Source organism: Lathamus discolor, chromosome 6, assembly GCF_037157495.1.
Source record: "Lathamus discolor isolate bLatDis1 chromosome 6, bLatDis1.hap1, whole genome shotgun sequence".
In the NCBI taxonomy this organism is placed as follows: Eukaryota; Metazoa; Chordata; class Aves; order Psittaciformes; family Psittacidae; genus Lathamus; species Lathamus discolor.
In genome coordinates this window covers 83685471-83700166 of record NC_088889.1, presented here as the reverse complement: position 1 = coordinate 83700166, position 14696 = coordinate 83685471, and the positions used below count along the sequence as shown (strand labels likewise).

The 14696-nt window shown below is 42.1% G+C and overlaps 1 protein-coding gene across 2 annotated transcripts in view; it reads left to right on the top strand.

Moving 5' to 3' along the window:
* Nucleotides 1-14696, top strand: part of DCUN1D3 (defective in cullin neddylation 1 domain containing 3) — a 26172-nt gene extending 11476 nt beyond the window's left edge. For both annotated transcript variants that reach the window (XM_065684300.1, XM_065684301.1), the window contains 2 exons: nt 4258-4790; nt 6741-14696. In XM_065684300.1, the coding sequence (XP_065540372.1) occupies nt 4360-4790; nt 6741-7212 (903 nt within the window). In that variant the 5' untranslated portion in view covers nt 4258-4359 and the 3' untranslated portion in view covers nt 7213-14696. The remainder of the gene's footprint in view (nt 1-4257; nt 4791-6740) is intronic.

The following is a 14696-nucleotide window of genomic DNA, read 5'->3' as shown; positions in this document are numbered from 1 at the left end:
TCATTGTAAATACCTTCTGATGCAACACTTTATTAAATGGCATAATGCTCGCCTGTGTTTTGTTGTTCTCTGGATGTATCTGATAATTTCTATTACTACAGCAACATTGGTCATTAAGGAAAAATACAGGGTGACTTAAATATTTCCTTTGCGTTTTCTTTCCTCCTTCCAGCTCTCCCCCACTTCAGTGCTGCTGTTTTCAGTTGTGCCATGGCATGCTTGTATGACAGAGAATTATTACTGAGTCATTTTGTTGTTTTGCTCCCTTCCAGTCTTGGGTTGCATGTGATCTGGTCACTTGAAAATGGAGAAAAACTAATTCCTTTACTGCACTTAAAAAAAAAAACACCCCACCCCCAGAAAGCCGTAAAAAAAACCCCAACCCAACAAGCAAACCAAAAATCCCCACCAAGCATAGCAAGGTCTTTCCAGTCTTCTCTAGGTTTTATGTTTAATGTCTTGGGCAATATAGTTCTACACATCCTTCGTTCTTAGATGGAGGCTCTCCTTTTCCTTGCCTTCTAGAAAGGAGTAGAGAGCATCATTGTCGATCTCTGCTTTGCAGTTCCTGTTATGTGGAAGATGGCCTCATGGGCTTCTTGGTGATTCATATTTACTGTAGGTTATTGCTCAATGCTTGTCTGAGTAACTCTTTGGGAGTACTGTATCCTGTAGCACTAAGTATGTTCCAACCTTAGCCCTCAATTTTGATCTTTTTTAGCAGAATGGCAAAACTAGTGGTGAGCACTGCATTTGTGTCTCACAGTTCATGTTGTACTGTTACAGTAGTTTTGCTCCTGGGACATGATCCGTTTGGGAATTAGTGTTTTGTCACCAATCCAGTATAACCTTTGGGTACACGAGAACTTTATACTTGTAGTTCCTGATCCAGCTGGGAGAAACAGCTCTGCACATCCTTGTGCTCACTTAGCTGCAGTCAGCATGACCTAGACGTGATGTTTGTTTTGCTTTGCAGTTAAATGAGTCACTTTGTTCGCTTTCCTCAGAGTGCTTTTTCATGTTCCTTGAACGCTGAGTTCCATGCAGCTCCCCATGCTGCAACTGGATCCTCTCTCCAGCCTCCCTTAACAAAAGGGCCGACTTCTCCCACTTGTTTCTATCTCCTTCCGAGGCTCTTGTTCCTTTCAAGCCTTGAAACCTGAGTCATGTAGGAAGCGGAGGTGACTAGTAAGTGAAGTGGATCCAGCTCAGTGAAGGCATTTTGTAAGAGGGTAACTGATGGAGCGCCAGAAGATTTTTCTCTTACAAAACCAGATACATGCACAAGCTGCTAGCGGATGCAGTCTGACCTTTAATTTTTTTAAAGCAGGTTTTGCTATTTTTGGGGTAGAATGCTTCAAAGTATCTGGCACATGGCATCAAGTTTCGTGTAGTAGAAAAGTGAGGAATTGCAGCAACTGTACTTCAGTATCTTCTATAGCGTTTGTTCCTAATGAGTAGGATTGTGCTCTGAAAGCCTCCTTGGCAGGGAGGAGGAAAGAACTCCGTTACTGCAGGGAAGAGCAGTGCTTGCAGAGCCCAGGCTGTGGCTGTTCAGGAGCAGCAGCCAGTTACTTGTAAGGCAAGTAGGCTGAAGTACAGAAAACATGCTTGTTAGAGGGGTATGCTGCAGGGGACGTGGTTAACTTTCACTCTATGGGTTATTGTTGTTGTGCTCTCCAGTGGTTTTTGGAAACAGCTGTTGGGACACTTCCTCACATACAGGTGTTTAATAATGCTGGCTGACCTTCCCTCTGTGTACTGTAATGTTGTCTTTTCATGACAGCAAATGACAATAAACCCCATCTGTTTCATCAGATTGGTGATGTCACTTTGTAGACTCAGATGTTAGATCATCATTAATACAAGCCGTTGCTTAGGAAACATGACAGCATGAATCATTTGCATTAGGAAAACTTAGGGGCAGAATATATAAGTTCGTCTTGCAAACTGTCTTTCTGACTTTAAATGCGGATTCCTGAAGTGAATTGGATTAATCTGTCCATTATGCCATGTGTGATTTGACCGCTACCAGCTATTTTAAGGGATAGTACCTCTATCAGCTGTACTTCAGCCTGTCCGTAGGGAAAAGCTTTTTCTGAATCCCCAACAGCTAATAACTGCTGTTATGTGTTTGAGCAGAAAGCTTCATAAACTATCTATACTCTACTTTAAATTCTACTAGTGGTTTTTACTCAGGGTTTCTTCATTCTGTCCCTTTACTTGCATGCTTCTGTCTAAAGGAAAACTTAGCCAACGCAGTACTAGCTGCCTTGGATAAACTGATGGAAGAACAAGGATTGATGTAGATGGAGCATTTGAATTCTGATGGATTTAAAGGGGAGAATGAAAAAAGGCTGGTATCTGGGAGTTAATCTCTAAGCAGTAATTTAGACTGCCTAATAATATCCTGTTTGTTTTGGTTTAATGAAAAAATAGTATAGACTGGAGAAGATGCTGTTGCTCGGACGTGTGGCAGCACAGGAACCAGTGCCAGGCTGTACTCTGCAATTCGCAAAGAGCTGTGAAATACTAAGGACTGCCAAAATTGATTTTTGGGTTGTTTATGTGGAAATGGATATTTTAATGAATCCTTTAAAATACAAATGAATAAGAAATTATTCTTAAATGCATTAAATTGAACTTTACTTGCCTATAAAAATGATGCTGCAAAGTTCATGGTTAAAGCAGTCTGATGAAAGGATATACCAGATATTTGTTTCTTCTGCTGCTTAAAACTAGGTTTTGTTAGTTTTGTTTGTGTCTTATGGGCTTAAGAAAAGGAATCGGGGAGGGGGAGCCAGGTAATTGAAACCAGCATCTTGGCAAAAAATACCTTTTCTTTGCTCATGAAATTGCATGCATGCTGTTTTGACAAAGCAGGTATAAAGGCTGTGAGAAGATTGATGTTTGTAATCCTAATATCTGGAGAATTCATCTGCACTTGGTGCTGCTGTTCCAAGTTGATTTACAGCTTAAAATGGGGGTTTGATCTCAGAAGAATACAGAAAACCTGAAGTCTATTTTATTTTTTCATTTTTAATTTTAATCTCCTTTCTTGTTCCAATTCTGTAACCTGGGAGCAGTAAACAAGGACAAGGCAAACCCAATTCTTATGTTCAAGGCTTTTGCCTAACTGACAGTGGAGATGAAATGCAAATAAGTGGGTAAAGGAGGAATATGATAAGCAATTGCTTTCTTGGAGTTGATGTTTCTGAGAAATGGACTGTCCATGGCGTGGCTGCATGCTGATAGGATAGTGTCAGAGTGTTAGCTTGGTTTTAACAGGGATCACTTAAGAAACCTTTTCTGAGGGAAAAATTTCGTTTCCAAATATGCAAGACTTTAACATTGTGATTTATAAGAACAGAAAATGGTGAAATCATTTGGCATTTTAAGTTAATTTTATTTTTTTAACTGAACTGGAATTGCTACTTCTTATCTGCATGGGTGTCTGTCTGAAGAGGTTCATTATAAAGGCCCCCTCCCTCTGTCTGTCTCCTTACCTGAAGGGAGGAACCCACTTGAAACAATGAATAATTCCTAAATGCTATCTTGCATGGGAAGTCAGTGTTGCACCTTTCTGCAAACACCCTTTGTACGTGTGTTAAGAACAAAAAATGTAGATTACAGACTCAGTTTAAAAAAACCCAAACAAACCCACAACTCCCATCATCCCTGCCCCCCCTTGTCATCATTCCCCCCTCTTCCCCCCCAATTAAAATCAAACCCAACCCCCCAAAACCCCCCCTTTTTTTTCCCCCATTTGCTGAAGGTACAGTCTAATGCTTAACTCTGCCAAGTTGTCCCATCAGTGTCTCCACCCTCCCTCCCCCTGCCTCCTCCCCCTTTACTTTGTTTCAGTGTGTTATATTCTATATATGAAATGTGGGTATACTTTTAAAAACCATTTCCTTTAGAATATTTCTGGGTTAGAGTAGTCTGTCTTGATGAAGCCTGTACATGAATCAACCTCTTTGTAACCTATGTTACAGTAAGAATTTTAGGAATTTCCTTTATTAGGACCCATTAGTATACTGCAGCCACTGAGTGAGCTGCATTGATTTCTAGGTAAAACAGCCTGAAATTGCCTGAAATTTATGGCATATGCCAACCTTCTCTACACTACTCCTTTTCAGTACGCAAAACTTAAATATCCTGGAGTTGGTCTCTTACTGGTGAATGTTATCCCACATTCAATGTTTATAATATTCTTTGTGGAAAAACCAGCAATTTGACTCTGAAACTGCTTTTCAGGTCAGTTGACTACCGCTAATGGCATGGTGAGATGTGTTGAAGAGCAGCTGCGAGGGTGTCCGACGGTAAGGGGACTTCTCTAGAAGCTGGGCTTGCAACATCATGGGCCAGTGTGTCACGAAGTGCAAGAATCCTTCTTCTACCCTTGGCAGCAAAAATGGGGAAAGGGAATCCGGCAGCAAGTCACACAGTAAAAGAAGTGCAGTCCACAAAGATGACCATGGTTCAGCTTGTGGGAAGTCTTCAGGAGATATACTTGTGAATGGGACAAAGAAAGCGGATGCTGCTGTGGAGTCCAGTCAGCCTTCAACGTTTTCTGGAGATATAAAGAAAGACCCTGTTACCAGCGCAGAAGAATCTTCACTCCAAAGGATTGGGGATTTATTTAGGAGATATAAGGATGAACGGGAAGATGCCATACTGGAAGAAGGAATGGAACGATTTTGCAATGACCTCTGTGTTGATCCCACTGAATTTAAAGTGCTAGTTTTGGCTTGGAAATTCCAGGCTGCTACCATGTGCAAATTTACAAGGTTAGTTCTTGTAGAACTTGTAATTATTTTCCTATGTTAAAATATATCCTGTCGTCTGTGTGTTGGGGAGGCAGCCTCATTAGCTTCACTTACCTATTTTTTTCTAACACTAGCATTTTGATCACATTAATTCCTACTGCTGAGAAGGTAAGCTTTGTATTGTCCTCTTTTCCCCTTCCCCTCACAGTGGGTTTCAGAACCAAAAGTGGTTTTGGACATTATGCTGCTAAAGAAGAACAGTGTAATGAACTTCTGTAGATACGAATTTATTCTTAATTTACCAAAACCAGTATTACTGTTTCCAGCATTATTTGGTGATGAGATTGGACACAAAAATTAATTTTTGCTTTAAAGTAATGTGAGATACCTTAATAATTGCTACCAGCTCTGTTCTCATCCTGTAAAAGAATGACAGACTGCTTCCAAAGAATTGTTCCTGCCCAACCAGTATTATACTTAATGTCTTTTTCCAGAATAATCCTGTTGAAGTATAGAGAGGGAAGGAAATCGCAAGGCTTTTGACACTTGTAGCTATTTCATACTGGCTGACAAGTGATTGGTATTTAAAGTGCTCTCCGTCCTGGACAAGGGGGTCAGTCAGTTGGCTGATAGCATGCGTGATCCTTCCGGAAACAGCAGAATGGCTAAAACTTATCAATAAAAACAAAAAAAAACCCAAACAAACCCCCCTCCAAAACTACAGCAGCCTTCCCCAACTTGATTGTTGATATCCAGGTAAGAGCAAGATTTCCTACAGGGCCTTGCTGAGAGGGAATGAATCTTTTATTTTGAGTAATGCTTCCCATTTTTACTCAGCTTATAACTTTCAAAATTACTTTGGTGTTCTGAGCCTTGAAGCAAGCCTTTGCTGTGCACTGAACACAGCTTTTCCAGCATCTTCCGAGTCTGTGTGGACGTGGGTGGGTGTCAAATGGGTGAGTTACTCAGGAATGCAAATGTGGATTTAATGACTGCTGATGGGACAGGTATTTGCTAACGTGAATTGCAGGTGTAGTGTCTGTGATTCTGTACAACCACCATGAGTTTTATTAACATCGTTTTGATTTTCTTGGAGAGGGCAAATCTAGTGGTGAGAGGCTACCTTTATTCAAGGACACACTGATTAGTGCTGATTGACTTCTTTCATCAAGGAAAGCAATGTTGTCTTCTGTTCTCCTATGTGCTGCCCCATCTCCTGCCTTCCAGCCCTTCCTGTGGCAGAGTCTCCTGGCTTTGGTTGATATTGGCTGGTTATAACACTTGCTTGTGAGCATTAGAGAAATCGGAGCTACCATCTACCCACTTGGTCAGATTATTAGCAGGGTAATTAGTACAGCATTGGTGCTTCGAGCGGTGTTTACGTGTTGCCTTGCAGCCTGTGCTGTCGTGCCATGCTCTCTTCCGCTCTCAGCAGGTGCCTCGCTGATCATTGCTCTTGGCACCCTTTTTATTTTGCAGGCTGGAAGGGCAATAAAAAAACCACAGGAAGGCTGCCAGTGAACTGCTCTGTGCTCACCGAGAGCATGGGTGCTTAGACATGGGCGAAATTGAAGCACAGTATATAAATTAGCTAGATTCAGATGTGGTAGATGTGGTGTTGTCAAACGTTTGATATTTCTTCTGTGGTAGGTTTTATTCACTTCTTAACGTGAAAAGCACTGGATTGTGGTAGTATCGAGTCGTCAGAAAGCCAGGCAGCAAAATCTTTCAAAACCCACCAGATGTGAGGGGTGTATGTGATTCCCCAGGCCATGAGGAACTTCCTGGAAACGTGTCTCTTTCCATCAGCTCCGTTGCCAAAATCCTTGTGCCACTTGGGCTTGAGAGTACACCTTGTCTTACCCAGACAACCCTCTTCTGATTTGACATAGCTGAATGGAGATGGGAAGTGTTCAGCACGTGAGGTCAGGGTGAAGTGCTCACACTAACTTCTCTTCTCTTGCTCAATAGGAAGGAGTTTTTTGAAGGCTGCAAAGCAATAAACGCAGACAGCATTGATGGCATTTGTGCAAGGTTCCCCAGCCTCTTAAATGAAGCCAAGGAGGAAGATAAATTCAAGGATCTCTATCGTTTCACCTTCCAGTTTGGCCTGGACTCTGAAGAAGGACAGAGGTCGCTTCATCGGGAAATAGCCATTGCCCTTTGGAAATTAGTCTTCACCCAAAACAAGCCCCCTATTTTGGACCAGTGGTTACACTTCCTAGTCGAGAACCCCTCAGGAATCAAGGGAATCTCCCGGGACACGTGGAACATGTTTCTAAATTTTACTCAGGTGATTGGACCGGACTTTAGCAACTACAGTGAAGATGAGGCCTGGCCGAGTCTCTTCGATACCTTTGTGGAGTGGGAAATGGAGCGAAGGAAAAAGGAAGAGGAAACCAAATGTATTCTGTCTTCGAACACAGAGGCGGAACAGACTTAGCGGCATCGAAGCAGCAGTGATGGAAGCAACCTGTTGCCCTTCATGAAATGTAAACTCTGGATGTTTCTGGAAATTACCAAGGCTCCAGATTTTTCTACTTTACACCTTTTTCTGCCTTGTCTTTGAAAGGGCTCTAAAATGCTGTATCATGTTTTAGGCACTTTCTTAATTTTGGTTATTCCTTTTACTCTTGCCCTGAAATATTTGACCCTGGCTCCAAGTTAAGCATTTTGGGGTTGTTTTTTGTTTTGTTTTTTTTTTAAGACTTCAGATTAGTATAAGTCAATCTGATATTTCTTGCACAATGTAGATCTTTTTCGTTAGGTTAAATTAACATTGCTAAATTATACAGTGCCAGATTTCAGTTTTTCATCCCACATCCGTCAGGGCAGGTCTGTACTGTGTGTAGTGCTGTTTACATTGTTGACGTTTTAGGCTGTAATAATTTTAAGGTTTTCTACCAAGATGAACAGCAGTGTTAACTACAAATGCATTAATCCCCTGGTATAAGGTTCCAAACAACCAACAAAACCAACAGCCTTTTGTAATACGGCTAATTCCCATTTGAGCTCTTAGCGAATGAGTCCAGATCATTCCTTTTTTTTTGGAGTTTCAAACTAAATGTTGGGATTGTGTTATAAAATTACTGTACCTGTCAGTCAACTGAGTGGTAGATGACGATTTGTACCTAAATCTCTTACACATCACATAATAAAAGAGCAGTACTACCTCAGTTTTATTGAAAGTGGACTTCTTGATGGACTTCCATTTTTCTCTGGAAGTTGTATTTTTGTGGTTACATGAGACTATTTTTACTTGACTAAAAGAACCAAAGGTTCTGCTTCTTAAGTTTGCTACACATTGGCAGAAGCAACACACAAACCCTAAGTCTTCAAGGAAAACTGTGGTATAATTCTGCTTTAATTTGTTTGATTTATACCTAAAGTATTACCTTACTTGTCTGGCAAGCACAGTACTTCTATGTAAGGAACTATCTTTTGCATTAATATTGACGAACCAATTTTTTAAAGCCTCTGTTTAATTGCTAAGGCGCAGTGAATACTGCACACTTCCTGGAGCAACAATATCGGCATCTGATGACAAAGTGAATTCTTAATGTGTTCTTAATGACAACAGTGTAGATGAGGCATTTTTAGACTGATTTGATAATCTTTGGATAGGAGTCAATATATTATTTTACAATGCCTGTATTGGGACTGTTTGCCTGTTGAAACTTGTGACTTAAAGGGAGTTTTATTAACACTGGTTGAAACTTTTTTTGGTTATTGATGCTACCTTTTTTAATTTTAGTATGTCAGCTTTTTTACACCTTTTGGTAAAAGGGATGGTTGCCAAGGCTTTCCGCAGAGCTAAGTGCTGGCTTAATGAATTTGATACATTTCCATTACACACCTTTTCTTTTCAGAGCTGCATTTCAGGATCGTAGAATGGCTTCAGTGGAAAAAACAAACCAAAACCAAAGCCTGGACAGTCATCCATAGCGTCTAATGGCTTCTGTGATACCAGTGTTTTAAAGTTAAAGGGAACCAGATTTTAGGTGATGAGCGTGTCACTGGCTCCAGGGTGGCATGCTTTGCACATCTGCTGTGCCCCAGACGGGGTAGCAGAGAGAGGAGGATCTGCCTGAATTCTGTCACTGGCTTTGCTGGTGTGCAGCCTATGCAATAGCTTGGGTCTGAGATCATAAATCGCCAACAAAATGTGGGTATTGAAAACTGTTAAAAACCAAACCCACAAGCCACAGATAGCATCTCTTTCATCTAATAAAAGGAGAGTTTGGTCCATGCTGCTTCTGCAAGCTCTTGCTGGGACACGCATTAAGCTGTAGAAAACAAATGTTCTAGGTGCAGCTGAGTCTGTCCCTTTGCAGGAGGGGAGCCCCAAACTTGCTGTGTTACAGGTAAATACACCCAAAGCTTTGTCCTTGCTACTATAACCTTACAAGCTACCATGGCCTAAGCACAGTTTGGCAGCAAAACCTTATTCCAAGTCGGTGAACAAAGCAGGCCAAAGCACTTGTGCTGCTATAATTGAATTTATGGTGAGACTTTTGCTGGTGCTGTTGTTTAAAAAAAGAAAAGCTCCCCAACAGAGGCTGCTTTGTTAGCGAAAGTTCCATATGGAGCCTGATTTAGTAAATGAAAACTGTATTTATAAGTTTGAGACTTCTCATTCAGCTATTAAATGCTTTGTTCATCTCTATTTTTTTCCTCTAAAGGTAATTTAAAATGTCCAGAGTGTGAAAACTGAGTATTCAGATGAATAGGCAGTGCATGCACGCGCACACACCAAATCATGGCAGCAGCTGCTACTGAGTCATGTGCTAAACTGCAGCAGCTCCAGAGGATGAGGGATGGAGTGCTTTAAGGCTGGCGCTTATCTTGTAGCCTGAATGTGGATAGCAGTGAGGAAATCAATCTGAAGCACATCAAGGCTGAGCCATTTTAGTATAACAAACATAATACAGCTTCTTAAAGATAGTGGTGGTGAATATAGAGGAAGGGAAAATCTTATTTCCTCTTAGGGAAAAGACATGATTCTCAGTGACTTACGTCCCATGTACATGAGGCCAGCCTTGCTCTTGTTCTGCTGCTTTCAGCCTAGCAGGGGCAGCTCTACCCAATGGGTAGAATACTTGCAAAAATAGCCAAATGCTCTATCTAGCAAAGTACCATTTATTTTTAGCCTAACTTGAATGTTTTAATTGCCATTTACCGAATGCAAACCAGACCTGTATCAGTTTTATATTCCTGAACCAGGAGCTGAAGATCCAGCTCTTTGGCAGTGCTGACAGTGAGAGAGGGAGTCAGACCTTCCCTTGGCTTGCCTGGTGATTGTATGATCCTAAACAGGACCAGACCGTACTCTGTAATGCTGGTGTTCCCGTGTGGGAGCGGGGGTTCTATATGGTTCTGAGAAGCCCCTAAAGATACGCTTGTTTAATGGTTAAACTGTGAATATCTGTGGAACAGGCCAAATACTTTCACTCTTCATTTCTTCTACACTTTAAATGCTCATTGTGTAGGCACAGGACCGTAGTGAGCAGCTGATGAAATCCTTGGAACCATTGCAACTATTTAACTTTATTTTAATTATAGTATGTGTTAGGAAACCTTATGCATGTAGTGAATCTGCTGCAACTTGGGGTAAATAACTATAGAATACTATATAGTTAGTTATAGTAATGTACTGGAAAACTGGTCTGACATCTGCACTCTGTGGCATCTTACTGCCTTCCCTGATATGCAAAGAAATAACAACTCCTGTAAACTTCAGTCCCTAGGAATAAAACACTGACCACCTGCACCGCATTATAGTTTGCAGCACCTTTAGCATCTGGCTCCCAGAATGACTGGAGGCTCAGTTGTGCTAATTTTCACTTGTGAGTATTGTTGAGGTCAAGGCTATTGATTCGAGTACGGATTTGGAAGATTCCGCCCATAGCTGGCCATAAAACGTGACTGAGGAAATTGAATGAATTGTGAGTTTACTTGCTGCTGGTGCTATTCTGGATGTAGAATTATGGCTTTTTAATACTGTGCAATTGTAATGAAAGAACCACAGGGAAAATACATGGAGGTGTGGCAGAAAACTGGACAGCTGTGGCAGCTGGGTGGGCTGAGCCCTGGCTGCCCCTGGCTGGCACGGCAGATCTGCTCATGCATCAGCCTCTGAACCATGATGGCTTTGCAGCCAATACATTGAGGAGTATGAAACAAGTTCACTCTGCTCTGCTGATGGGTGACTTGAGGCCGGTTGCACACAGATGCAGCCCCCCCCAGGCAGGGTGGCTCTGAGGTGAGGGTTCAGAGCACTGGGGGCAGCAGCTTTGCCTCTGTGACTTTTATTTCACTCCTTGCACGTCTGTCAGAGCCTGAAGAACCCACGGATCCCAGAGCTAGTTTGTCAGCCGTGGGTCCCAGGCATGGCTATGCATTGACTGTTACCTCAGTATTTTCCTGACACAAGTATCTTCCTTACAGTTCTAATCCTTGTTTCTAAATAAAGCCCAGCAAAGTTAAACACCACGTAGTTTAACAGCCACCTCAGTCGTGATGTAATTTGTTGGCTGAGACTACATCATTCCCATTCATCAGAAAATAATAGTCATTGTGAGCTTCTGGGTCTTGCAGCCTTGTGTTCTGCAGTGCGATCCTTTTTTAGAAGACCCTTGGTGAATTAGGTGCTCGGTTCTTCCCTTGAGCTCACTGTACTCAAAACGTGTGCATGTGAATTTAGCCTTTTGTGTTAAAAAGGAAGATGCTTAACCTGAAACTCAAAACTCTTCAGGATAGTGTTTCAATATACAGCAGAACATGTTTTCTCCAGTAAGTATTGAAAGCTGAGTGTCTGCTTAAATCTTGTGTGCAAACAAAACCACCAGTGTTAAGATTTTTCTCTCTGGACTATTGGAGATTGCAGCTTTGGTTTTATATTGTCAACTGCAGTGAAATACATGAGATTGTAAGACAGAAGGCTGTAACTCCTTCACCATGAAGTACATAGGTATCTCTACCTCTTGTTCTTAGACTTGAATTGTTTGAGGTTACCATCCTTCTCTCCCAGGATTTAATGCCTGGATGAGTACTCTATTTTAATTGACCCAAATTAAGTATTATCTCTCTGCCATCCTTTTTAGTAAACTGCTTTTAATCCGCATGCTCCCTTTGAAAGGGAGCCAAGTCAAGCTGCAAACAAGTGTTGGTCCTCCTGGGTGCTAGCTTTGGAGTGCCACAGAGGGACCAACTGGGAGCTACTCTGCATGTGGCTCAGGGGTTTTATCACACACCCTCTCCCCTGCTCGGGCTGCCTGTACTGACAATACATTGACAATAGAGCAGCTGCTCCCCAAGAGGGAGCCATCAGCTTTTTCCTTTGCCCTTGGAAAACTGTAGGAACCCACCTGATGCAGTGCCATGAGTGTGTTTTTCTTTTAATTGGAAATGACTGTGTTTTGTTCCGTGTTGGACTGGACCTGTAACAGAGAGCAAAGATGGGAGCTGCAGGAGGCTGCACGCATCCTTTTCAAATCCAAGGTCAGAATCTTGCTCAGGACAAAACCCATATGCATGAGCAATGCTGGAGTGTTCTCAAGTGTATTGGAGGTGCCAGAGTGTCTCTGTTGTGCTCATTAGTGTGTTCAGGTGGTGTCTCTCTGCCATGAAACACACCTGTGTTCCTTGTGTTCTTCCCCCAAAGAGAACTACACCACAGTTATGGTCACTGCAGATCCCAAGCAGATGCTGTGCTGTAGCAACTGTTGCCACAGGATTCTTCTTCCAGTTTGGGGGCTGCTTTTGGGGTGACCTCTTGCACTATGCACAGGCACATTATTTCAAGGGAATGGGGGCTGTATGAGACACCAGGTAAAAGGAGGCTGAAGGTCCTAGTCCTGCTAACAGCTTGCCTTAAATCACTGAGGTTAGAGTGGTTCCTCACTACTATAGCAATCCTCGGCCTGTCTGTAGTTAGGTTTTAAAATCCAACAGGTTCTGGAGGTTATACAGAGTTTTTAAATTATTTTTGAAAAGCTTCTATCTTTGCATAATTGCACTCTTGAGATGAGCCCTTTCTGGATAACATTCACTTCACACGCAGGCGGAGGAACCATCCAGCTCCAGTGTTCTTGCTGTAAAGTGTTTCTTTTCCTCCCTGTAAATTATATTTGGACTACAGGTTGCCTACTGTTGAACCAGTGCGTTTACTTGAATGTTGCCATTGTATGCAGTTACAACTGCTGAGTCTTGCTCTTCTTCTCTGGGCCCATGAGAGGGGGAGATGTGTGACCAGAGGTGGCAATCCCACACAGAGGTGGAGCTGAGGAGGGCTGGCTGCTGTTTTTGTACTCCGTATGTATTACACATTAGAGGACTTCACAGAATAGTGCTTAATATTTTGAAGTGACTTTTAAAATCACACTAAACATAGTTATCTTTAAAGTAGGCTTGCTTTCTTAGCTATGAGTTTGAAAGAGTCCTTACTAAGGAGATGGGCTGGTAGGAATGGTCGGGGGGCCTCCTGCTGTTAAGTTGTTGAGTAACTGATGGTTTAGTGAGAGCTGTCCCTGTCCATGGCAGGGGGGTTGGAACTAGATGATCTTGAGGTCCCTTCCAACCCTAACCATTCTATGATTCTATGATTCAATGATTCTATAACTTGAGTTCCAAGAGCTGTGGATGCAATGGGCAGGATTAGGTCCTGTCCCTGCACTGTTGGGGTTTGTGCTGGCTGGTCTTGAGACCATGAAACAACTGCACACCATTGACAGGATGTGTGGAGGAGAAGGGTCAGCCTGGGGGAACTCGTTGACTCAGCTGGGTTTCTTGGAGTACTTGCTTGTGGATTTTGCGGCCCCAACTTAGTCTTGACTCACCCTTTATGGAAGGAATGCATTTTGATAGTGTTTGCTCCCAGAGAAGGAACTAGTTCTAACTAAGGAAACAGAATCAATCTCCCCATTCCTCAGTAAAGTGGCAAGCGTGGATAGGATCAGATCTGCTGTTCTCTGTTGGGAGTGGGTTTTGCCTTTTCAGACTCACCCAGGGGATGACTCTGTATGATCCAGTTTTCTTGCTCTGGGAAACAGTGAATGTGTTACTTGTTGTGGAGCAGACCCGCGCTTCCTCTTTAAGGCAGCAGTATCAGAGGTGCTGTGTAAATGTAATGCTTGAAAATGGCTGGAGTAAATTCTGTTTCATGTAGGGCCTTTTTTAAAAAGATGTGGCTAAATTTGTAAACCATGATGTAAAGTGGGAGAAGTTAAAGCTGATGCATCTCCTGCAGCCCTTTGGGTTTGTAGTTTTACAGTTACTTATGTGAAATTCTGCTCACCATCGTTGTCTGGAACAGAATGGAAACAGCATCTTCTAGAATGTGCAATCTGAGGCACAATGCAAATAGGTTGTAATGAGAAGGTTGTCTTTACTTGATAGCAATCCTGAGTGCAATGTTTTTGTCGTGTCCCTTTTGGAAGAAGAGCATTAAGTGCAGTCTGAGGTTTTTCTTTTAAGCAAAGCATTGGTTTGTCCATTACTGACTTCTTGTGGAATTTGTGCCAGATGTATATTAAATATTTTGGTGCTTTTTCTAATCCAAGTTGCCATTCATTTACCTGTGAGACTATTGAATTTATGTATATTTAAATGACCAGTCCCTGAAAGAAAACAAAATAACCCTTCAGTCACAATGTATCCTGCCTACTGTAGCTTTGTAAATGTTCCAGAGCTTCTGGGTTTCCTGTATTCCATTAAGGTCTGAGGGGAGGGAGGGGAACACTTACAGCAATCTAATCCCCTCGAAGGGGCATGTGCACGCTGCTCTGTGCGTTACTGAACAAATGAGTAACATTTGTGGTGTTTACATGACACGTTGGTGGTCACTTTTTTGTGCTCAAGCTTTGTACAAACTGTCTTATTTAAAGCTGACGTCCTTTTTACATTTTCAATTAAAAGGGGACAAATTAA